This window comes from Melospiza melodia, chromosome 3 (assembly GCF_035770615.1).
Source record: "Melospiza melodia melodia isolate bMelMel2 chromosome 3, bMelMel2.pri, whole genome shotgun sequence".
In the NCBI taxonomy this organism is placed as follows: Eukaryota; Metazoa; Chordata; class Aves; order Passeriformes; family Passerellidae; genus Melospiza; species Melospiza melodia.
In genome coordinates, this window is record NC_086196.1 from 7,753,633 (window position 1) to 7,779,933 (window position 26,301).

General features: G+C 41.1%; 1 protein-coding gene across 4 annotated transcripts in view; it reads right to left on the bottom strand.

Annotated features, from left to right (window-relative positions):
- Window positions 1–22,095, bottom strand: part of FBXO25 (F-box protein 25) — a 30,782-nt gene extending 8,687 nt beyond the window's left edge. For 2 of the 4 annotated variants that reach the window (XM_063150762.1, XM_063150761.1), the window contains exons 1-8: window positions 22,020–22,094; window positions 19,025–19,168; window positions 12,283–12,392; window positions 10,918–10,967; window positions 7,895–7,987; window positions 4,377–4,470; window positions 3,479–3,663; window positions 1,399–1,581 (exon numbers count right to left, since the gene is read on the bottom strand). In XM_063150762.1, coding sequence (XP_063006832.1) covers window positions 1,399–1,581; window positions 3,479–3,663; window positions 4,377–4,470; window positions 7,895–7,987; window positions 10,918–10,967; window positions 12,283–12,392; window positions 19,025–19,161 — 852 coding nt within the window. In that variant the 5' untranslated portion in view covers window positions 19,162–19,168; window positions 22,020–22,094. Of the gene's footprint in view, window positions 1–1,398; window positions 1,582–3,478; window positions 3,664–4,376; window positions 4,471–7,894; window positions 7,988–10,917; window positions 10,968–12,282; window positions 12,393–19,024; window positions 19,169–22,019 lie in introns of those variants that run through there. The other 2 variants (XM_063150763.1, XM_063150764.1) reach the window with 2 other exon arrangements.
- Between the last annotated feature and the right edge of the window lie 4,206 nt (window positions 22,096–26,301).

Consider the following 26,301-nt stretch of genomic DNA (forward strand, 5'->3'; position numbering starts at 1 on the left):
ATTTTTCTTCCAAAAATGCTCTTCAGATATCAATTATGTTTTAATGGTTGTTTCAATGGCTCAACAAATACACTGCAAGGGACAGAAAACACCAACCTCATGTGATTCTGTAGCTTATTAAGCAGTACAATTTTAAGGAGAAGCTGAATTTGATAAGGGAATATCATTAAATAATAACTTAGTAAGAAATTGAATGTGAACATTCAGGAACATACTGGAAACACTGTACTTCATGGGGCACAGGGACAGCTAATTACACTGAAACCCTTCAGCATCCTTCTCCCTGCATTACCCTAGTATAAGAAGTTCCTCTCTAACCAGTTTTGTCACTGTTCAATAGAGCTTACCTCATCTACCCTCAAAATCCACTCAACTGCTACACAAGCTTAAATTTGTTATCCTTGTAACTTCACCTTGAATTCTTCTAGGCTGCTTCTGAAGATGGGTTTTCAGTTTGCTTCTGTCTATTTTTTTCCACAGTTAATTCTAAAACCTTTCATCTCACACCAGAAAAAAAAAAAATCTTATTTGGGTCAATGGTGCATGAGTTAATCAAGCTTCAGTTCTGTCTTCTCCATTACAATAATACTTAATCTGGTAGTCACCAAGCAACTTCAACCTGCCAGATTTAAGAAGGGACACTTTGGCTTCCTCCAGTACAGAAGGTACTAGATTTCAGAAGTTCTTCCTCCAGCTCTCATTAGGTACCTTCCACTTTCTTAGGCTTATTTTCACCTAGTTTGATTTTTCCCCAGCATTTATTACCATCAGAAAATGAAGACAGTTCTGGAGTCATTCCTAGATTAATGCTCTTTATGAGGAAGTGACAGGAAACTACTGCTTCTCTCTCTTTTATTAATTTCAAAACATTTGTTCTTATCTCCTTAGCAAAGATTCAAGTTGGCTTCTCCAGAATTTTCATAGCTTAAAAGTTGGAGGAACCTGTCTGCCTACCTTAGTTGGTAAAGCAAGCTCTATTTCAGAAGAAGGGTTTAGAGGTTTCCTCAACAACCCTGGCCAGGCAGTTTTCTAAAAAGCCCACCCTGCCATCATCGTGCAGTAATCCTGAATATTCTCTGTATTTGGGGCTTGATTCCTCCTAAATATTGCATTCAGTATGTCTGTGAGTTTAAGATAACTACTGAGCTGTTTCCTTGCATTCACTTTCAAAAATAATGCATTCACTTTCAAAAATAATGCAAGGAAACCACCCAGTAGTTACCCTAAATTCACAGACATACTGAATTGAACACTTAGGAGGAATCAAGCCCCACATACAGACTACTCATGATTATGGCACAATGATACACTTATATCTCAAAAAGGGCAAGTTCATGCTCCATTATTACTATATGATATCAAAAAAGCTACATTTGTATAAATAACAGAGTTTATTACCTGCTTTTCTGCAAAATGGTACTGGCAGAGTTTTTTCCACAACTGCCTGTCTTCACTAAGCATGTACAAAGTTGGGGTCACTTGACCCAGAGTAATAATGTCCCAGCCATCAGAGAACCTGTACAAGATGTTATTCAGCATATGGAGAGGGAGATCGCTAAGTGTAAGTCCATTGTTGACTTGCTGGAAATAAGAGTTGAAGACTTTTAGCTACAAAAACATGACAATATAAAGTACAAATAAGATTCTTTACTTTAGAGGTATCTTAGGTCTTTGTTTAGTTTTTCCAAATCATTGAGTAAAATCTATGGTTAATGCTTGCCTACAATTATTCTCTAACTGCTGTTGAAAATTTACATTAATGCACAGAAAAAGCAACAAACTGTAAGCTTTACAATTCATAGCTTTCCTACTGTTAAAATAAACATATCATTAATCCATTATTTAAATTTCAAATAATTTTTGAAACAATTCTGTTCTCTCAAAATAATATTATGCAGTCTTGAAAACTATAATGTAGTCAATTCCATTGACAGTGTGCTAAAGCCTTGACTATAAGAAAGGCATGAACTGATTATTTCAAACTTGTCGAATCACTATAGTGTCTCAATTTTTATTAACACACAAAACACCTATCAACTTGTCTTAAGCCAACTAGAGTACAGAATAGAATATAGAACACAGGACTGAAGACCAGAGATACAAAATGAAAGCATTTTGGAAGTTAGAGGCAGAAGAGAGCAGGATATTTGCTGAAGCCTAGAGAAAGTTCTCCCTTATTTATAAATTAGATGATGTGCAGAGGTGGCAGATGAGAGCACTGAGAACATTTTCATTAGGATTATACACCTCTGTGAGCTGCAGTGGGTAGGCAGCAGCACAGCTGTGACAGGACTACAGCTGGAGCCCACAGTGGCAGGGGGCAGAGGCCCAGCAGGCTGGAGGCCGTGTCCCAGCTGGCAGGGAGGGAGCAGGGGCAGCTGCCAGCCCCAGGGAGCAGAGCTGCCCTGCCACAAGGTGGTGGCAGCACAGCAGCCCTGCACCCATGGGCTCACATTTCTGCTGCTTCCTTCCCAGCCATTCACCTTGCTTAGAGACCAGAATTTCCATGGAGTCACCTGGTCCAAGCACTGCTGGAGCAGCAGCATTCCTCCTCTGAGGAATGACTGCGTGAGCACTACAGATGCAAGATTCCTCATGGAATCTTCAGCCAGTGTAAAACAGCTCCAAGGGAAGAGTCACATTGGAAGGGAACAAGTGCAGCAGTAACTGCACTGTCTCAGAAGTGTCTGTGCTGTGGTTGCCTGGTGCATGGAAACTGCTGAGAGCAGGGTTCTCAGTTCTCCTTTCTGTTCCAAAAGTAGCTGGTTTATTCAGATAACCAGCCCGCACAGAAAGGACAATTTGAAAATTTCATACCTGGAAGTCAATAGATAAAACACTTGTGTGACTTTATAGTGAGCAATATCTTACAGGATTTCTTCCAGGAGTAACCCAGTCAGATTAAAAAAGTTGTCTGCCTATCATCAGAAGTTTCCACCATAAAACCCTGGAACAGTGCATACCACATGCTTTGAACACAGTCACATGAGGAGAATCCAGATGCTGAAGTCATTATCTTTTTTTTTTTACAAAAGCAACTGTGCTAATGAATAAATCTGTAAAATTGCTACTTGAGTTGATATACCTCCAAAATGTCTTTTAGATTTTTATTTCTTCAGTTGTAGAAAATTTATTTTTGAACTAAAAATTTGGGCTTTTTCCCTATGTCTATCTGACAAACCAGAGACATTTTTTTAAAACTTGAGTGGGAAAACCTATCTATAAATCTCTACTACAAAGCAGCAGTACAGACACTGTAGCAGTTTTCACCAGAGAAAAGCTACCAAAACATTAGAAAATTAAGTTGATGCCAGTGAGTTAATTTCACATTACTTCTTCATAAAACAAAACAAGTAAAACTGTTTAAAATGTATTTGAAACTTGGTTCACTTACAAATCCTCATGCAATATTCAACATAATTCTACTCCACATAATTCTACTCCCCCAAATATTAATTAACATGATTTAATAATGTACCTTGTTCATCTGAAGATTTTTTAATTGCTGTTGCCACAGAAGGATAGTTTCTAATCGGCAAATCCAAATATTGATGTTGCCTACCAACACAGACTTTCCTACTCCCCTAATCAGTATACAGAGAGTAGAACTCAGATCCTGCAGAAGATCCTTGATCAATCGTGGATTATATTGGTCTTCCATAACTGGAAAACAAAACAAACCAAATACAGTTTTGGTTGACAGAGTTAATCAAGGTAATAGCTCAAGCTAATCAACACTCCTTTTTCAGATGAATTAATTACAACTCAATTGTTTGTGTTCAAATAACTGCCCTAATTCCCACCATGACATTCATTGGTGCTGTTCCTCAGATGCAAGATCAATAATGAACAATTTCACAGGCAAATTTGATGCGAAAATTCATGCTATGCATTTAATAAGCTTAATGCTAAACAGGTAGGTATAAATCCAATTTCTTCAGTTCAAAGCACACAGTATAACATCTTCATTAATGTGGTTACAAAAAAAAAAATCAATATAATGTCATAGCTTTTTCTTAAAATAATCAAAATGTATGTTTTTTGAGTCTCAGTACATCACGAAAACTGAAACCCAAAAATTTTATTAGCCTAAAAGCTTCTGTACTTTGTGAAGAGTATAATTTAACAGTAACCAATAGTTTTTGAATAGAATCTAAATGTCACATAATTTCACCAACCTGTTTCAATAGACTTTAGAAAATAACTTATTGCAATCACAGGATGGGAAGCATGAAACCTGGCATAATTAAGAATGCCATTACTATGTCTTACAATGTAAAAATGGTAATAAGACTAACAACAACAAAAAAATCAGTTGATAGCTTAGTTACACCAATTAAATCTGAACCCTTAGATTACAAATCTTTAGGTCTTACCCTTCTGCACAATTTTGTCCAAAATGTTAAAGTAGTTCTTCTGTGCTGCACCACTCAGTGAAGTTAACTGGGATTTTGCAATTAGCTGCAAAAGCTATGACAAAAAATTTAAAGTCAGAAGAATGACAGAAGTAAAGGATGGTTTTAAATGCACATTTAGTGCATACACTCACCTACAACAGCCTGAATTGGCATTTTGTAAAAATATAACTACAGATTTCATAAGACAAAGTAAGACGTGGAAAGCTTTAAGCATTCCTACTGGCATCCCATGAACAATTTCTGAAGGATGCACACTTTCAAAATACTGTACAAATGCTTATCTCTGGCAAAGCACATGACATACTTTATGAGCTGCAGTGAAACGACAGAGAAAGTCTGTTTTGGGGGCTCACAAATACAAATGTGAACTTGCATGTGGCTGTGTCTTGAAGTCCCTGACAGATCTGGTGGCCAGCAACATCACTCTGAACTGATACCAGCTACCAGAATTACAGCTTCTGAGTGAAAGTATCATACTGGTCAAACTGAAGTGTGATGGATTTAGTGCACTACTTTCTACTCATGGAGAGGAAATACCCTCTTTAGCCTAAACTAGGCAAAACCAACTTCTGTATTAGACCTACATTCAGGTCCCTGGTAGAATACACCACAGCAATCTAATAATGAGCAGTGTACAAACCGTATCAGTAACTTTCTCTTAAGTATTATAGTAAGAATCTCCTAGCTGTCCAGAAGTCTGTCTGAAACCAGTGTAAGCAAAAAAAGTGACAAGAATGGTGGCAATGGTTTAGGGCAAAATAATCACAACAGCTTAAGTTCTTGCCTCACATGAATGCCAAGTTATAGCTACTAGCTCCATTCTGGCACATTTGCTTATACATTTCAGATTCATTAGCTCTTCAACAAAAAAATGTTCTCTTATTATGAGAGACTCTGATGTTGTGACACCATTGCAATGTTTGGAGGTGTGGCACTGAGCTTTGCAATTTGCACTTTATAACAATGAACAATGAGTTCAGAACAAGTGTTCTCAACACTGGAAAGGGAAAGCATGGAGCAGAAAACAGCATTCCCTACAGAGTGTTCTGGTACAAGGTAGCACCAAGTGTTGGCACAGCAAATGAAAAAGACTAAGCTTGCCAAGAATTATATTGTATCTTCATTTCTCAAACACCAATTTGATACTTCACTCAACAATAATTTTCCTTGGGAGGGAAAAAGAATACACCTGTTCTGTCCCTGATTTAATAATGTTACTTCTGGCTCCTCTGCACCATCTCTGACAAAATATTATGTGCTATGAAAGAAAGAAAGAATTGTCCTGATGTATTTAAATACAAGCAATCTAGTCTCAAAAACTGTATAAATAGATACCAGGATCTCTTTGTTGGCTTTTTCAAAGCCTATTAGCTTGATTAATAATTGAGAACATACCTAGAGGTCCCTGGTAGCCTGCCAGTTCAAGCAAGCAGGTACATTTCTCTTGATTAATTAAAAAAAAAATCAGTTATGTTGCTCAGTCTAAAGAGGAAATTAAAGAAACAAATTCCACCTGATTAATTGTAATGAAGATTCCAATTTCAGTGAAAGTCAATATGCAAGGATTAAGACAATTGTAGCAAAAGCAAAGTAGCAGAGCACTAGGATCACACACTGATACATGCAGAGCCATGGCTTATGTTGTCTACTAGAGATTGTAACTTCGAATGATCTCTGTTTGCTCAGAAACATTGGGACAAAACCCACCCACATCAAATTCAATGTATCCGAACTGAACAGCTGCAAAGTTATCAATACACTACAGCACCAACAAATACAAAAAACTAACTGATCCTACCTTTTCCCCCTCACTGCCTATCCTGAGTCCTGGACAGACAGCAATATTAACTTTTAATAACGAATGACATATTTTTAGTTAGTTGGAGAATCATCTTGATGGTCTGGCATCAAAGAAGAGCTAGGGTAGCGATTGGTCTTTAAAAATAGTAAAAATAGTTCTTGAGTTACACCTTGCTATCAACAAACAGCCACCACCTCAGAGGAACTGGTGCAAAAACATGATCAAAGTTTTGTATTTGCAAAACAATTCTAAATTTTAAACATTCCAAATAAATTCTAAAACATTTGCAGGACTTTAAAAGTCTATCTACTATTTTAAATTCACTCAAATTTCTTAGGGTCTACTATTAACAGAATAATGGTTTGGATTGCAAAGCTACATTTCTGAATTTTAAAGTACTGCTCCTTCCTCAATGATCTTAAGCCTGGTTGACTAAACCAGCTTTTTATATTTCTTGGTCAACAGAAGAAAAACTGGTCAACATGCTTGTGTTGGACTTTGCACCTTGTCTTGATCAACTGTTTTGAGCAACCTAGTTTAGGCACTGCAGCATCTAAAACAAATGCAAAATTCTAGATCTGCACCCCTTTTACCTGCTTGCTATTCAAGTGAGACACCCAAGGTTGACACCATTTATACCAAGTCACCTTTTTAAAGTGGTTTGGTTTTTCCTCTTCCTACTGTGTTCAAGGCTGAAAAGTCTTGGGAAGGATCAAGGCTCTTGATTCTGCTCCCAAAACAGCATTAGAAAGTAATGTTCTAAACCACAACACATACATATACCAAAAACCCCCAAACCCTGCAAGGGGAACAAACCAGGCAAGTACCCTAACCACTAGCCTGGAAGCAAATCCTTTTTATTTCTACATCTCTTGTTTTTCTGAAAGTACAATACATTGCCTCATCTTCACAGCGATGGGTAGAATGTGTTTTCTCTACAAATAATCCACAGGCTAGTGGTAAGGCTGTTCTCCTGGTATGTTTGTTTAATTTTGATTTGTGTCTTTTCAAGTTCAGGATGCATTCCAAGAAATACAATATTTGTGAACAGCCCCACCACTGAACAGTCCACTCTAGTCCTGATATGACTCAGATTTTGAGCTTCTCTAGGAGCTGCGACAAGCACTTTACTACCTCAAGTTAGATAACAAAACAAACCTGGGCCTAGAACAAGATCAGTATCCCCAAAACAGCCATTTCCAAGTGGGCAGCTGGTGAGACATTGAGGTAATTAAGGCTCCAGTCTAAAGTTATAAGGAATATTAACAAAGATAAATGCATAGATATCTTGTCCTGGATTGAAAAAAAACTGCAATGAATCAGAGGACTGGTAAGAAGTTACAGAAGATACAGCTCATAGCAGAATACTTATACATCAAGTATTCTTCTGGAAATTGTTATTTGAAACATATTTGAGATGCAGCAATGTATATTTAAGATTGATAACACTTTACTATTTTTGGTTGTATAGAAATTATTTTACTTTTAAAGAGAGTTCTTTACCCAGACTGATGAACAACCGAAACTACCATTGACGTTTCCCTTTTAAATAACACAGCACACTGGCCATCACCATCCTCCTCAAGCTACAGGCTTTCAGACAGCCATATAATGAGCTTTCACCAGAGAAAATTTACTCAATTTTTCTAATATACATATGAAATAAAGAGCTTACTTTGACCACGTAATTGAACCTCCTGATGTCCTGAATCGCACTCGAAAAGTCCAAGCGGTTAAAGGCTTCTCCCAAGGTGCAATAGCCATGTCTCTGAGAAAGGGAAAAACACACTTTAAATGGAAGGAAACAAAGACAAAATTGAGCAAAGCATTCAGAAAAGCACTCTGACATGCAGCTGATGCTAATGGATACCATGCTCCCTGGAAATACAGTGCCTCTGGACTGAAGAGTTATTTGTTCTACAAGAAATTAAATGAAACAAGATATGCTATTTGTAACTATCAGGTATGTAGGCAAGGCCTTTCAATTCATACTAAATGTGTAATCTGGCATCACTGGTATTTGATTTCCCTGGGAATCTACTCCACACTCACAATGCTGGCACTCCCTCATAGCTAGCACAGTTCCCATTTACCCTGCCCAAGGAAGGGCTAGCTTCTCCAGCTGTCTGAGCCTACAATTATGAGAATTATCGGATTCACACTTGAGGGTGAGAACATAGCACGTTGCTTCTGGGATCAGAAGAAAAAATGGTCTCAACATCTAGAATTTGTTTTCCAGGTGCTAGAAGCTTAGGCACTTTTTTTTTTAAGCACTAAGAGCAAAAAAAAGCAAGTACATTTTCCTTTGGTACTTCTCCACATCCTAATGTGAAAATGGAAGTTTCAGAGGCTGTTGAGAACAACTTAAGGTGGTAGAAGCAGCCCAAACTGAGATGGGATTATGTAAACTCAGCACATTTATAGCCACAAAGCCACACTGGAGCTCAGGACCAAATATACTGAGGCTAGGAAAATCTCTGACCAGTAAAAAGAGTCCCACAGAGAAGTGTGCTATTATGGTTTTATTAGCCCAGAGAAGGAGGAGGATAAATAATTATTTAAAGCTCATTCCTACACAGACTTCCTTGGTAAATTATGGGATGTTGACAAGTTTTGAAGTACAAATAATGTACCTTTTTGGGACCCAGTGAACACATACCATGCATGTACCCCAGCAGGGTGGGTCAGTTAAGAACTCACTGCAGAGTGGTGATAATTACTGCCTGTTGGTTAACGACCAAATTCAGGATTGCACTGCTTGCTCATTCAGCTGATGCACCTCAGACCCAAGCATGCTGTGCACTTCTCAATATGCACACCTTGCTTAGCTAACAGCAATACAGTCAACAAAACTTTTGTTGAAATTTTTGAAATTGTTGAAATATTTGTGGCTGTTCTCTGGCTAAACAGTTATCATTAGGTCATGCTTAAAACATTAACATAAGAGACATTTCCCTGAACAGACTGCTATGAAACTACAGATCCATCTTTCCCAGTGTACCATCATGACAAAATTTTTCAAAAAACATCTCCAATTTCATTTCAACAATACTTGGTTTTGTTTTCTTCCATTTCAATGCTCTCCCATAGTATGTTACACATGTTTCTTATCAATACCTCCCTATCTTGTCATTTTGCCCTAAAAAACAGTATCCAGCTTGGAAAGAAATGCTTCCTAGTTGTGAGACCATTATTTCAAAATAAAGAAAGATTATAACCTGTAACAAAAACTAGAACCTACAAATTATGTTTTAGATTAGCTTAAATTGCTGCTCTGGATTTTTCGGTTCATGTATTCTTATTTCTTGCTACTTTTTCAACCTACTACTCTAAGCTTTTAAATTTATACAAATAATTACTTGAAAGATAAGTGCTTAATTCTAACTATCCTTGGCTTGTTTTTTTTATACTAAAAACCCAAATAAACCTGAAAGATGAATGGGCAAATATGAGAAGGTAACCAAAATATTTTGTCTGCTCTCTGAATGGAAAAGGAACAGAAGCAAATACTTACATGACACAAGTGCACCAACTTCTGCACAAGTAGGGGAAAAATAAGCCCTTTATATATGGATTATGAATGAGACCAATGCATGATTTTAGACTATTTGTATTTTGGCCTCAATGTACTTTTGAAACATCAGCTTAACCTCATCATTCAAAACACCACAATAACTGGTGACAGATTGTTGTCCCCCTGCTCTTTCTCACCCTAATTTAAGAGAGCACAAAGGCAAAAAGCATGCTTGAGACTTTTGCAGACCAATCCAAGTAACCTAATCTAGAAGATAAAGCAGAAAGAGGGCTGTGAATCTGGTGAAAGGCTTTAAAGCACCCTTCAGATGTAGACAGGCAGTCTCTGGGTCACTGGTCTATAAGGGCTGCAAAGCCTTGCAGTATGTCCTTTTATGTAAGCTCTCCTCCACAGCATGCCCTTCCTGAGTAAAAAGCTCTGCATTGTCACTCTCAGCTCTAAAATGCAAAGCTACTTCTGCCTGCATGGCTACAGGCATCAGCCTCACCTCCCTCCCCCTCTCCTGGCTGGCATTACCATGAGGATGTAAAACCTCCTTACTGGTGTTCCAGTTCCACACATCTCAGACAGCCATGGCAACCAGCACAGGGATGGAACTCACACTTCAAGACAGTTTAATCTCTACATACAATGGATGTATTTTAACCTCCCAAGAGGTCACTCCAAGAGCTTTCATATTCCCTTTGCAGTTTCATGATATAGTTTATATGCCAAACTGAAAGCATGTGGACTTTGTTGAAAATAATCATCCTCTTTGTAAAATTTGAAACTGATGTTTTACTTACTTCTATTCAAATTTACACCATGATCTCAAAATATCAGGTGGCTGCCTGCAAGCAACTTCTTTGGAGATATTTCTCTGGTTTTGCAAATACTTTCAATTTTAGTTCAAAGAGACAGTAGAAAGATAGATGGGCTTGGATAAGCAGTGAAGAACTGTATTTCTATCCTTGCAAATTCCCACATCTCTGCCACAAAGACCTACTGAGAAGTCACTTTGCCAGCTGCCTTTGCCTCACCATGAGCAGGTGTCCAGTGCTGCCCATGAAGAGAGTTAAGCATAGCCCCTAAGACCATCTGGCAAAAATACTTTTTTCAATATACTGTCTATCAATTAAGAATCACAAAGTTTATAGCAATTGACCCACACCATGCAGACTTACTTCCTTGGTGCTTTCTTTATGAACATAAATCCACTTTTCACGATAAAAACCTAAAATAAAAATCAAAATACAATAATTTTAGGCTTCCACATTAGTTAATGCCTTCCAGAATATACAACTTTCAATAAAACACTTCATAAGATAGCAGAATAGTTTTAATGAAAGTAGTTTATAAATGATGGAAAAGATAACTAAAAATTGTCACAAGATAAGGACTTCATGAAAATAATAGAAAAGTTATATAAATGCTTTTTTAAAACCCCATGAGCTGGCACACAATTGGCAGATGAATGACAACTTTTGCCAGCTGGGACCAACCAGTGACATAACAGTGGTCCTACATAACTCCTGACTTTTTTTTTATACAAATGCTCCTTAGCATTTGAAAGTAGAGTAGGTGTAGACAACACTTTTGTTCCTGACCACTCCACCCCTCTAATGCATTTTCTTCTGTACAGGTGCCTGTTCTACATTGACTTGGTAGCAACTAACTGCAGAGGACTGCAGGGAAGGCAAGGATTCAAGACTAATAAATGCAATCAGGCTGACCTTCAGCTTTTACAAGTCTTGCATGTTGTCAAATGAGACATAGAGCCCCCTGAATCTTCTGAAATACCTGAAACTCTGACAAGCCTGGAGAAGCTTGCAGCTTTCTGCAACACCATCTCTCTAACAGTTTTGGGGATATACAAGTAACAGATCATTTCAAGATCAAAGCATTAGAAATTGCCAATTTGCTGCTAACCAACTTACCTTTTTTTTACCTACTCTACCAAACTCTCTGCTTCAATAATATACTTGCTGCCATACACACTTCCAGTCCAAAGTACAAGTAATCTTTTACAAATGAGAACTGATAAAATGGCTTTCATATCTTAATTTTTTAAAAGAGACTTGTCTCCAAGAAATTCAGGACTGATAAAATCTTTATCAAGAGATATGATTATTATAACAAAATATGTTCATTTATGAACTGATTCTGGAGTTAGTTGATTAATTAGAACTTGAAATAAACAAAATAAACCATATGCTTTGGGAAGCAGAAGCTTCCATATGCATCCAGAAGAATTTAATCTAAAACTAGTCCACAAAATATAACAGTGGTTAGTATCAGAAGACACTTAATACTCAGCAATTACTATTCTTAAATGCATTACCTCTGGGTCTTTGAAAAAAGAAATCCAACACAATAAATGAGCAATAACAAAGTTTCAGTTAAGACATATCACTTTTGACACCAGAATTTGTTGCCAATACAGAAATAGGCATAATTTTGAAGGCTACTCTATAGGTAAGTATGACTATTACAACATTTCTCTGAATCTACATGAGTCTTCTCAAATAAATGAAAAACCCCAGCCTTACACTGAGAATCTGTGTTATTCCTAAAATGATCTTTTTTCCTTTTCTTGGCTGCAAACTCACAGTCTTCAGTATTGTACACTTCTTCATTTTCCTCATCTCCAGTTATGATACTGAAATAAAAACATCTAATTAGAATAGCAGTAATCAAATATTTAAGATGCATACATCTTACAATTTTCTGCATTAAAGTCTACCAGTTAAAAAAAAAAAAGACATAATGTTCTTAATTAAGATCCTCTACCTCATTGTCTATAGCAACATTTATTTGGAGAGAAGCTGTCTTTTCTTCCCAGAGGGGTTGAATTTTATGCCAAAGCGATTAATACATGAAAGTATCTTCCTAAGAGGTACCTTGAAAACCATTACTGACATTCAGGAATGAATGTCTGACTGCTAAGGAGATAGTACTAGCTGGACAACTCTGCAAAGTTCTGGTGTACAAAAATCTTTTTTATGTGGACCAAGCCTTAACTGCACACAGGTAAAAAGTCTGTGAAGAATTATTGCACATCCTTGCACGGGCAGAAAGCCAGCAGTGAACGACATCTCTCTTACTACTGTCACCTTTGGGGCAAAGAAAGTCCTCTTTTCAGACACTTGTGATTCACAACTCTGCACATACTACAGGTGTCATGGCACTGTTTCACCAATGATTTGTACAGCATCAAGAGCCAAGTGGTCTCTCACTGCCAGAGAGACTCAACTCCCCCTATGTCACTTCTGACAGTTAACTATGGAACCCAACACTGAGAACTACACCAAATGCTCATGTATATTCTACACAAAGCGTGAATATTAAAAAAATACACATATAAATCATTGAAAATAAGCTAACACTTCTAAAATGTAAACGCATTTAAAACTGTCTGTGCTACAGGAAATCTACACAGCTCATGAAATTTTCATTTCATTTTTGCAGATAACTATAAGGACCACCACCAAAGATAAGAATGGGTGTTCTCTTTACTAGCACTGATAAGGAAGATACCTCATATGAAGGCCACGGTCTTGCACAGATAAGAAAAATAATGAAGGATACGTGGTAATGAAGTTCATCTGGGGGACTTATTTGTTTCTACATTACTGCTCTTTGGTAACAAAGTTGAAACTCCTCACACCTGTTACTATTTTTAATCTGAATTGCTTTTTATTACTGCCAGTTTGAACTTCAGAACTGAATACTGTAAACTGAAGGACAGAAGTTTTTTCAAAAGTAACCTGTATCTGGGCATTAAAGTGACAAAAATCAAATTATTTTAGTCTATTGCTACTAGCTTAGAGTTAAAATTTTCAGGTTTGAGCCATCTGCTAAACAACACCATAAAAATTTTTTGGCTTCTGAATTGTTCTAATCAGTACATGCTAGCTTAGCTTAAAGACACACAGGTTGAGAAGATTTAGAAAAAGAAAGTTGGTTTCATCTTAGCTTTTTTTTTTTTCTTCAGGATTTAAACCTAACATCTGCATTCAGATAGTGCTCAATACCATGTGATGGCATTAGTTCAGTCTTTAATATTTTTAAAGCAGAGGATAAAGACTCAACACCTTAAATATTCTATAGAACAGTGCCAAATATCACATCTGGTCAAACAGCAGGAGTTCAGAGAGAAGAAACCAGCAAGAGACAAAACCAAAACATCAACACAAGTTATTTGATTATGTAACATTCCAATCCAGCAGTTTGTTTTTGTGGGCTTTTTCCCCCAAAGCTATCATACAGGAAATCTCTAAACTCACTAAAATGATTTTAATTATGATTTAGCATATTGACTGCATCACCACATCATGTGAGAAGCTATGACAGAATCTGAAGAGTTGCTACAGAACCACAAATTGAGCCCAAAGCTCCCCGAGTTCTGTCATCCTAACAACAGATACAAGACCAGGGAGATAGGTCCTGATACTCTGCACCACAACCCAAGCAGCACAGAAACTCTCTCAGGGCCCTTGACCCAGGGCAAGCAAGGGCAGAGGGTGGGAGGCCACATTCCTGAAGGCCTGCTTAGAAGAGGAAGGTTAATATGGAAACATTCCTTCTTTTGATCCTGGATCCCAGTGTCCCTACAAAGTAATTCAGGCCAGTAACATACCTGAAGTGAATCCCACTCCTGACACCCCATAAGATACACTTCCCAAGCACCACATAAATAACTGAGGCAGCTTCAGGAGTCAATAAACATAAGGAATTGTGAACATGATGACTTATTTCAAACACCTTTATCTGGCATTCAAATTTGCCTGTGACATGCCTGGAATTCCTCAAGTCTCTTTAGAGAAAAGACAAATTGTACTGTTACCTCTGAAGATCTTCTGATATGAGGTTTTATTTCCTCATGGTCTGTCCCACTTCACACAGAGAGTCTTTCCCTACTGATCTGCAAACAACACCACTCTTCTTGACAAACCTTTAGTCTGAGAGCAATGAATGAAAGTGAGGGTCTCACAGACATCAGAAGAATGGGACAGACACAGAGTTAGCCAGTGACTGCTAGCATTCCTTCCAGAAATCTGCAGAGCTGCTTGACAAGTAATAAACCTTCTCTACTGTTCCAAAAGCAATCCCTGCCCCCTCAAACACCAAGCTAAGATACAAGAAATCAAATCAAGTGCTGCACGTGCCATATGGTGAAACAGAAGCCTTAATTTAGTGTTTTTATTATAATGCTGCACGTGACATTTGAGTGCACCTGGCAGGATTTAAATACATACATAATACTGCCAATTTACAGCTATTCTTACTCTCTTATCTTGATGACACACTTCATAAAAAATTATTCTAAAGCTTTTAAAAGCAAAGTACCTGGTGTCCCTAGAACTATAATATCTTAGATCATGCAACAATTTCAGTTTTTTCCAAAAATAGTAATTTCATAGCAGTATTTAAATAACCTCTTGGGTATGACACTTAAAATTATGGAAAATGTGAAAGGGCTATATGAGCTCCAACTATTTTCCCTCATCCCCTTGCTTCTTTTCATGTGGCCCTCAACTCATGCAATTATTTACAGAGACATTATTTTAGAAGTGACTCTAACAGCTTGACCATGGAAAATCCTGAGCTAAGTGCACACACCAAATGATTTTGTCATTTGACAAATATATTGTAATGTTATCTGTTAACAGATTCAAACCAAAGGGCTTCTATCCAGTGGCAAAATCACTCTTGTGAACACTGTGTCTCACAGAATTGGACAAGAGACACTGCAGACTGAAATGACTACCTTGCTAGCCCAAGCTGTTCATATGAATCTAACACATAAAGTAAATATCACCATCGTGAAAATCTTATTAGTCTAATTCTCTTCCTTTTACCTCAAAAGCAACACATAAGACAGCTTTAGTCCTAAGTTGCAGGCTAATGAAAGATACTTGCATACAGTTCTGTAAGGCAGAACTGTTCTCCACCCCCACCAAGCCTCTCTCCATCACAACACTTCAAGGACACAGTGCCACAGCACTGGAAGTGTCTTTGCTTCAATTCACAGGCACTCATGGCCAGCATCCACAGCACAGAGCTGGAATGCACACAGCCCAAGCCACATTTCCAGCTACTATGTGAACTGAACACAAGGCACTCTCATGCAAATAACTAAGACCTACTGAAGTGATGGTCTCATTTTTTTCAATCTTAGTTTCCAGAAAAGTGCAATTATTCTATTCTTTAATCTAAAGTGCAATTATTCAAATAATTAAAACTGTTTTAATTATTATGTCAAATAATTAAAACTGTTCCTGCACAAGTGATTATATTTGTTCAAGCATGGTTATCATAAGGTCCACCAATTTTACTAAATCAGCAGCTGGATTCACCAAAGCATTGGATGACTAATCAAGCAAAGTTTGAAGTTCTTATTAAATAGAATACATTCTTCAATTTAAGTAACTTATGTGTCTTTAAGGTCTATTTCTGAATCTATTTGTGATTATTCATAATTTCTGAAGAGAAGGTATTTGCAATGGGTAAAGGACAATGTTTGGCAAGCAACTCTATCTATACTTCCACAGAAGAGAATAGAAGCAAAACTAAAAAGGGTTTCATTCAACTACACAGCTTGAATTTATTTCTGTATAAAGGAAAACTTCTATAACTGCTCCCTTAAATACAACACTAAAGTACTAATTTCAGAAGAGATTCGTAGAGAATATTGTAGTGAAAAAGATTATTCCTTACAATGGATATAAATGAACAAAACCCTGCTAGAACTGCCAGATTGGCATATACCATCGTCCCTATCCACAGGGCAGCTTAAAAAGAGACAAATAGGTGTTTTTGTACTGTTTACTGTATGTTTCTTCTAGAAGGAAGCACTTCATCAAGTCTTATTTTTCTTTAGAGCTACATCATGTTAACAAATCTCCTAAACTGAGTTGTCTTCAATATTCACCATAATTATTTCCAAATAGCATAAGATGGTACAGAGATCCAGCCAGCAGCACATCTTACACTGCTGTGCCACCATGTGAAGCCCTGCCCATGACACAGACGAAGCCCAAGCCTGGGTATATGCTGGGTACAGACTGGATAGGAAGCAGTTTTGCAGGAAAGGAGCCAGGAGGCTGGAGGATAAGTAGCTGAAAACAGGTCAGCAGTGTGCCCTTGTGTTGTGTTAAGCCAACTGCACCCTGGATTGAGCTAAGGAAAGTGTATCCTGCACATTGACAGAAGCAAACATCCATCTTTATTTGGCAGGAATACTCACCTGGAACACTGTGTCTAGTTTGGGGCCCCCCAAAAGAGTGAAAACTTTGTCATACTGGAACAACTCCAGTGGGGAGTCCCCAAGCCACTGGAGTATGTGGTGCACAAGGGTAGAGAAATGACCTTGCTCTAGAGTTGACCAGTTCTAGAGCTGGTGGTGGAGGGAAATCTAATTGCTGTCAGCTTTTAAAATGAGGATACATGTAAGATGGAGCAAGACTGTAAGGCTGGAGGAGGTAGTAAGTAGTAAGTTAAGTGGTAATGGACACAACCTGTGATAAGAGAAATTCTTACTGAAATGAGGAGGGCAGGGAGAAATGGTACAACATAGGACAGCACAACAACAACAAAATAACATTGACAGTAACAGAACTTAGAACAGGAACCCAGAAAAGAGCTTCCCTTATTGGAAAAGCACAAAGCTGAACTGGGCAAGGCCCTGCAGAACCCAACCTCAGCTGGCCTTGCTTTAAGCATGTGTTTCAACCAGATGATGCTCAGAGGTCATTTCCACTCTAAATTGTTCCATAATGTTGTGCAAAGAGACATTAATTGCAGTTTAGTGGCAAAACTTAACTGGCATATAAAAAGTTCAAGTTATAATCAGAGATCCAAAGTTAAAAGTGTAGTGAAATTATTCCTAAGTAGTGCTACAATGCCAAGACATACCAACTTGAATTCTCTAGTCTGAGTTTGAACAACATACATTTTTAATTGAATAGACAGAAGTACAGTTTTTGGCCCCAGAAGAGCTCAATTCTAGGGTCTTCCAAGACTAAGGCAAAAATAAAAGAAAATCCAGTATTTTTGCTCAAAGAAGCCATAAAAGTACCTCATCTTGCTCTTTGGAGAAAAGATACATTATACATTTATACACACACACAATTATGAGCAGAAGTCTTAATGGTATTCACAAAGACTGATAATTCCTTTCATACTTATCAAACAGTATTAGTTAAGCAACTGACATGATATTTATTTTTGAAGCAATTTGCACAGTTGCTAAATACTCTAGATTTCCCTTACTTTACTAAATACCTTTTTTCAAAGGTATTTAAGGCAATTTTAATGTTGGAGGCTTACTGAACATTCTTCCAGACAAAGTTTTCTATCCACAGTGGCCAGACTGTGTGGATAAAGAAGCCCAAATGAGATCAGTGACAGATTAACAGAAAAGGAAAAAAGGCATGAAGGAAACAGTAAGTTAAGCTTAATAATAATAATGCTTCACCGCTTGATAACTCCCTTGAGGATTGTTTTACAAATGTAGAAAACACAGGTGTGTGACTACAGCAAATCCTAGCTTCCCAGTAAATCCCTCTCTAAACCAGATGAGATATCTTTTACTGGACTAACAACAAAACACCAAATGTTCCCTTTCCTCATTATGAGCACATTATGCTGGAATTTATGACCAAGAATCCTAGCCCTGAGAATTGCTTCTTTGTGGAGAAGTTTGTTTTGACAGAATGATTTATATCACAGCAGCCTGTGGCCATTTGCCACAAGTATCACTTTATTTACCTGATCTTTTTCTCACCTGTCCTACAGGAGCACATACAGTCATCTGTTGTGTTAGAGAATGAGCATTAGGCTACCACTGACTGTATATTTGGAGCAAAGGCATTTTATGGCTAACAAACTAATCCAACACCCACTCAGCAGAAAGCCTGCATTCACTTCCAGGTTCAATTGCAATTTACAAGTGTCACTTTTACCTTTAAATAGCACAAAACAGGCATCAGAGGGCAGGGGTTTTGTTGGATTTTTTAAAGTATTTATTGTTTTATTATTTTGAAAGACATATAGGCTAAGAAGGGGTCTGGCTGCCTCAAATAAGCAACTCACAAAGCAGTGACAAAAGACAGACAGTCTCCACAGGGGTCTCCTGTCTGCCTAACTAACTAAACACATGATTGCATTTGTATACAGATGACATCAGCTACCACAAACAGTTGCAATCTGAATGGAAATTAAGTCAATTTTGCCTTCCCACCTGCTATTAATTCATGCAGAATCACCTTTTTTTTTTTTTAAACTTACACAGTGTGGCTGATATCATTCAGCTGATTATTCCCATCCTCAAGTGCATGACTAAAGGTTTCACATCTCTTCCATCCATCCTCTGTTTTAACCCATCTCCATCCAGGGGATCTCCAGTCTTGGCCCAAAAACGGCATGGTTTCTCTACAAGCAGCAAGAAGAGATTCTTTGTCTATTATTTATTTTAAGAGTTTCAAAACTTCCTGTCATTATTTCAGTTTTCTCTTCAGCCTTAAAAAGAAAATACCTTGAGAAAAGTTCTCTGTAGAGCAGCCTTTGAAGAAACTGATTCAGTGGTTTAAGTAGATTTTTTTATTCTCTAATGATATTCTTCTTGTCTTTCAGCATTTTATTAGATCAAGACCATCAGAATTCCTTGTTCTTTGGAGAACAAGGGAAAATATCCTGGTAGCCCATGAATGGAATGATACCAAAAAAAGAAAATGATAACAATTATATCATGTGTAATCTGCTCTGTCATGATCAAACAGATTACTGATTTTCATATGTGACTAATAAATTGTTTTAAAGAGATTGACAGCTCACAAAATCAGTGTTGCTCCTTTTGTTTTTTCTAATCCTTACAAATACTGAGTTTATGATACAATGTGTAATGATGCTTTGGGATAGCAATTTTAACATTCCCAAAAATCTTTTTGTTGTTTTTGAGGCCACCTCCCATGCCATCCTATTAAGCAGATAAGGACAAAAGGAGACTGCAACAAAGTCCATTGTGACACATCTCCAGGAATTCCTACAAATAGACACAGGTCATCACAGCTGTATCACTCAAACAATGTTCTGCTACCATTTTTCAAAAGTGAGATTCACTTCGGACACAATAAGAATTTGAACAAGGCAGTTTCCTACACTTTGAAGACCATAACCTTGCCAGCTTTTGCTCTCTTCTTCCCATTCATCACACAAACATATTGCTCCTTGGTTTAACAAGAGATTTCCCATGCAAGCTACAGAGGGAAGAGAGCATTATGATATTCAAAACACATGTTAATATACAGCAGCAACAGCTTTGATCCTCACAAACATGCATTTTCTAATAGTTTTACTGCTTGAAAAAATATTAGACCCCATCAGTAAACATCACTAGGAAGTTATTTAAAACTTTGCACTCTTGACCAGCATTTGCCCAACATATTTGCCAGAAGAGGATAAAAAGCCAGAAGAAATACAGGCTAAGTGAGCCAGCTGGGTTTTTCTTTATTTAAAAATCTGCACAGTATGCAAAACAAAGTGCATTGCTTAGGCCTCAGGATTGACTGAAGCCCCCTTCCTACTAAGAACTCAGCTTTCCTCTGCTCCTAACAAGAACCTTTTCCAAAATTTACATCATCCATTCCCCCAGTTGCAACAAACTTTATTCATGCCTACCTGCTTTTCCAATCCTTTTACTGCTTCCTAGGAACAACATGAACCACCAGAAGTACTCCCCTCATACTGGTGTCTCTATCACAGAAGGGTTTGGGTTGGAAGGACCTTAAAGATCACCCAGTTCCAATCTGGGTGACACCTTCCACTAAACCAGGCTGCTCAGAGCCCCTTCCAATCTGACCTTGAATGTTAAAAAGGACGGGACACCCAACATTCCCCTGGGCAACCTGTGCCAGTGCCTCATCATTCTCACAATAAAGAACTTTTCCCTAAGACCTAACCTAAGCCTACCTTCTCTCAGGTTGATGCCATTCTGCCTTGTTCTGCCACTACAGGCACTTGTAGAAAGTCCTTCCCCAGTTCTCTCGTAGCCCTCCTTTCAAGGACTGGAAGACTGCTCTAATGATCTCCCCAAAGCCTTCTCTTCACCTGGCTATACAATCCCAATTCTCTCAGCCAGTGCTCATAGGTGCTCCATCCCTCCTCTGGACCCTCTCCAGCACAGTCACAGCCTTCCTATAGTGAGAATCCCAGAGCTGGATGCAATGCTGCAGGTGGTGTTCGAGGAGAGCAGAGCAGGGGGGCAGAATCACCTCCCTTGCACACTTATTTTGGTGTACCCCAGAACACCTCCAGCTTTCTGGGCTGCCAGTGCCCACTGCTGACTCATGTTGAGCTCCCTGTCAATCAATAGCTCTGAGTCCTTCTCCTCAAAGCTGCTTTCAGTCCGTGCTCCACCCATCCTGTACCTGTGCTGGGCACTGCCATGACCCAGCTGCAGGACCTAGCACTCAGCCTTGCTGAATTTCAGGCTGTCTGCACACACTCCTTTCTGTCCTGCCAAGGTCCCTCTGGATGGCATCCCTTCTCTCCAGCTTGTTGACTGCACTACACAACTTGGTACTTTCCAAAAACTTGCAGAGGATACACTCAATCCCACTGTCCATGTCCCTAACAAAGATGTTAAACAGGCCCAGTCCCAATCCCAACCCCTCAAGGATGTCACTTGCCACTCATCTCCACTTGGACACAGAGCTGTTGACTGCAACTCTTTGGGGACGACCATGCTGCCAGCTCCTCATTGACCCAGCGGTTCATCTGTCAAATTCATGTCTGTCCAGTTCAGAGACAAGGAATTTGTGTGGGACAGCATCAAATGCTTTTCACAAGTTCAGGCAAACCACAGCAGTCACAGTGTGACCCCGGATGGCCTCATCCACCAACACCGAAATCCCACCGTAGAAGGCCACCAGACCTGCGAGGCAGGGTGTGCCCCTGGTGACACCACGCTGGCTCCCACCCTCACACCCCAACACCCCACTGGTCCAGGCAGCTCCCCGCACCCCCCTCAGTGCTGCCTGTCCCCCCGGCCCCATGTGCCCACCCTGACCTTTAACACCCTGCCCCACACTCCTGCACTCCGCACGCCCCTAAGAGGCAGCCCCAAACCCTCAAGCCACGACCGCCCACGCTCAGCCCCAACCCCGCGGGCCGACAGGGCTCACACGCACGGCCCCACAGGCGCCATCCCGACCCCGCTGCAGGGCAGGGCAGGGCAGGGCAGGGCAGGGCAGGGCCGGGCCGGGCAGGGCAGGGCCGCGCTCACCTCCCGGCACCGCTCGCACCGACGCCGCCGTCCCCGCCGCTCCCCGCCCGGCGCTCGGCCCGGGCCCGGGGCTGTTGCCGGAAGTACCATGGGCCGCGCTGGCCACGCCCCCGCCCCGCGCCGATTGGCCGCCGCCCGCCGCGCTTGTTGCTACCCGGCAGCGCGCGCCGCCATTGGCGCAGCGGGGCGGGGCAGTCTCCGCCCCGGCGCGAGCCGGCCGCGTCACGTGACGGGCGCCCGCGGGCCGCACGTGCCAATGTTTTGGTCGGCGGGGGCGGGGCGTTGGCGCGCGCGGGGCGGGGCGTGTGGAGCGCGTGGGGCGGGGCGGGGCGAGGCGGGGCCCCCGGGGCGGGGCGGGGCCTCCTGGGGAACCCCCCCGGTGTGACCCCGTAGGGAACCCCCCCCGCCCGGTGTGACTCCGGTGTGACCCCATAGGGAACTCCCCCCGGTGTGACCCCATAGGGAACCCCCCCGGTGTGACTCCGGTGTGACCCCATAGGGAACCCCCCCCCCCCGGTGTGACTCCGGTGTGACCCCATAGGGAACTCCCCCCGGTGTGACCCCATAGGGAACCCCCCCGGTGTGACTCCGGTGTGACCCCATAAGGAACTCCCCACGGTGTGACCCCATAGGGAACCCCCCCGGTGTGACTCCGGTGTGACCCCATAGGGAACTCCCCACGGTGTGATCCCATAGGGAACCTCCCCGGTGTGACTCCGGTGTGACCCCATAGGGAACTCCCCCCGGTGTGACTCCGGTGTGACCCCATAGGGAACTCCCCCCGGTGTGACTCCGGTGTGACCCCATAGGGAACCCCCCCGGTGTGACTCCGGTGTGACCCCATAGCGAGCTCCCCCCCCGGTGTGACCCCATAGGGAACCCCCCCGGTGTGACTCCGGTGTGACCCCATAGCGAGCTCCCCCCCCCGGTGTGAGGGCCCCCAGCCTAGGGAAACCCCCGGTGTGAGCCCCTGGGGAATCCCCCGGTGTAACACCCGGTGTGACCCCATAGGGAACCACCCCGGTGTGATCCCCTAGAGAACCTCCCGGTGTGAGCAGTATGACCCCCCCGGTGTGCCCCCTCCCTGTCACCGCTGTGACCCCTCTCTTCCATGCCCAGCGTGACCCCCGGCATGACCGGTGTGCCTGGTACGACTCTCCCCGTGCCCGCTGTGACCCTGTGTCCCCGGTGTGCCCGGAGAACCCTGGTGGGGTCTCCCTCTGTGCGCCCCAGCGAGCCCCTCTGTGCCCCGGGTGTGCCAGCGTGCCTGGAAAAGCGAGTTTATGGAGGGCCTTGTTTGTTAAAATCTCAAATCATTAATATATTATTGTATAAACATTTCTGATCTTCAAATCAGTTATTTTCACTTAAAATTAATTGTGGAGAAAACTATTTTTAAAAAGTCAAGGCGTTAATAGTAAAATTAAAGTAGTGTTTTCAAACACTGTAATTGGTCCTAAATTTTGTGCTGTACAAAAAGGCTTTATTATTTTAATTATTTGAATGCTTGGGATTGACTACACTACAATCACTGCAACTTGTCCCTACCTGGAAGCAATGCTTAATCTTTTTGCTAGTCTTTCCCATAAGAAAATGGAGTTTATGAGCTTATAAAATAATTTCAGTGTTATAACAGCACAGAATTCAGCAAAGACCTAGAAGGGCTTCTTTTCTGTCTTTGGTCTTGAAAAACTCACATGAGTAGTTTTATTTGGTCTAGGATTCATTGTGTTCTCAGTATGTTACTATTAATAATTAAACTAGAGATAGGATTCCTCTCTTTGTTGAAGACAGAAAAAGTTGAATACCCCAATATTTTTCAAGAGCCCAATATCCTGGCACAAATACAGCCATGGCAAAGGTGCTGCCTTTGCACAGCCAGGGCCCGTAGGCCGCTCACTCTCTCTGCCATGGCCTCACTGAAAACATTCCCAGCCCTGCACTGGAAAATGATGTGAGTCAATATTAAAAATTCTACACCACTACTCTGCCAGGAACATGTCAATCTCCTTTTCCAGCCCATGAAAGGGTTTTGGTTTTTTTTCTGTTCTTTGGCACCTGGGTCTACAAAATTCCTTCATAATGTGCCACAAAACCTTTTGTCTCTAGGATCCTTCCACATTTTCTTTGAGGAGTCCTGGGGTGTGTGGGCATACAATGAGTACTCAGCTCATTGCTCTGATGGGGTTGTTCCTTTAGGGCAGGCTGGATTTTAGTAGCAGAGCTTCATGAGTGAAACATCTAATCCAAAAGTGATGCGCTTCAGAAAATATGCTGTGGTTCTCTTGCGTTTACCTGAGGAGTAAGCAGCATTAAAACCCTGAAAGACAGTAAGTCGGAGGTTACTTCTTGAAAAGTGCAGCATTTTGGGAGGGACTCACACTGGAACAGTTTGTGGAGGACTCTGTCCAGTGAGAATTCCAGAGCAGGGAGCAGCATGAGAAGGAAGGAGTGGCACAGACAAAGTGTTGTGAAGGGACCCCAACTGCAGTTTTCCATCTCCCTGGGACACTTGTGGAGGAGAGGAGGTGGCAGAAAAGTCAAGAACAAAGAGTGGAGTTGAGGCTGGGAAAAAAAGGGAGTTGACAAAAAGGTGCTTCTGGTTTTTGTTCTGTTTCTTACGGTGCTATTTTAAAAATACCCATTTTTTAATTCACAGCACATTAATTTAATCTTCCCCAAGTTGATTCTGGTTTACCTATGATGGTAATTGGTGGATTATCATTATTGGTGGATGTTAATTGGCTCTCTGTCATTATCTGGACCCAGAAGCTTTTTCATTATTTTTTTTCCCCTGTCCTACTGAAGAGGAGGAGTGAGAGAGCAGAGAGGTGGGCACCACACCTCCTAATATCATAGAATGGTTTGGGTTGGAAAGGATCTTTGAAGGTCATCTATTTCCAACCCCCCTGCCATGGGCAGGGACACCTTCCCCTAGGTGCACCCTAAAGCTCCATCCAGCCTGGCCTTGAACACTTCCAGGGGTGGAGGGTCCTCAGCATCCCTGGGCAGCCTGTGGCAGTGGCTCACCAGCCTCACAGGGCAGAAAGGCTCCCAGGTATCTACTCTAAAGATACTCTCTCCCAGTTTAAAGATTTTATTGCTTTTCTGCAAAAAACGCCAATCACTTGTTTTTAAAATTTTAAAAGTTTAATAGTAATAAAATGGTTATAAAAATAGTAACACAGAGTAATAATGATATGGACAATTTGAATTAGGACAATATGAGACAATAAAAACAAAGAGTTACGGACGTCCGGGTACCTTTTTCTGGGCAGCACAAGCCCAAAAAGGGATACCCGTTAACAGAGGATTAACCCTTAAATCAATAGCCTGTTGCGTAGTCATACACCTCATCCATGATGCATAAATTCCATTCAAACACAGGATTGTGTCCGGTCATCGTCCACTTCTTCCTCCGAATCCTAACAGTGCCTTTGAGGTGGGAAGAAGTTCATTTCTTCTGATAAGAGAGCAATAAATTCCCTTTCTCTGAAAGATCTAGGTGTCCTGTGGCTGCTATCTCCCTGCAAGCCCTTTCCGTTAAACAAAGCATCCTACATAGCATCATTTCTATTTTAACAATTTTTATAACCTAAAACTATATTTAACACAGTACTTAAGAGAATTAATACAGCATTACTTTCTAACACAACACATATAATATTCATTTTAATATTTGCGAAAAGCCAATCATAAAATACACGCATTTTTAACATTTTCTTATAAGTACATGCCCTTGTAAAAAGCCTCTCTGTGGGTTTTTTGTAGGCCTTTTTCATTTATTGGAAGCTGTAGAAGGTCTGCCTGGAGCCTCCTCTGAATAGCCCCAGCTCTCTCAGACAGCCTTTGTGGCCGAGGTGCTCCAGCCCTCTGAGCATCTTCATGGCCCTTCTCTGTCCCCAGTGCTGGATGCAGCACCCCAGGAGGGGCAGAGTCCCCTCCTCAGCCAGCTGGTCACTCCTGCTGCTGGTCCTGCTGCTCACCCCTGCTGCTCACCCCTGCTGCTCACACCTGCTGCTCACCCCTGCTGCTCACCCCTGCTGCTCACACCTGCTGCTCACCCCTGCTGCTCACACCTGCTGCTCACTCCTGCTGCTGGTCCTGCTGCTCACCCCTGCTGCTCACCCCTGCTGCTCTCACCTGCTGCTCACCCCTGCTGCTCTCACCTGCTGCTCTCACCTGCTGCTCACCCCTGCTGCTCTCACCTGCTGCTCACCCCTGCTGCTCACCCCTGCTGCTCACCCCTGCTGCTCACCCCTGCTGCTCTCACCTGCTGCTC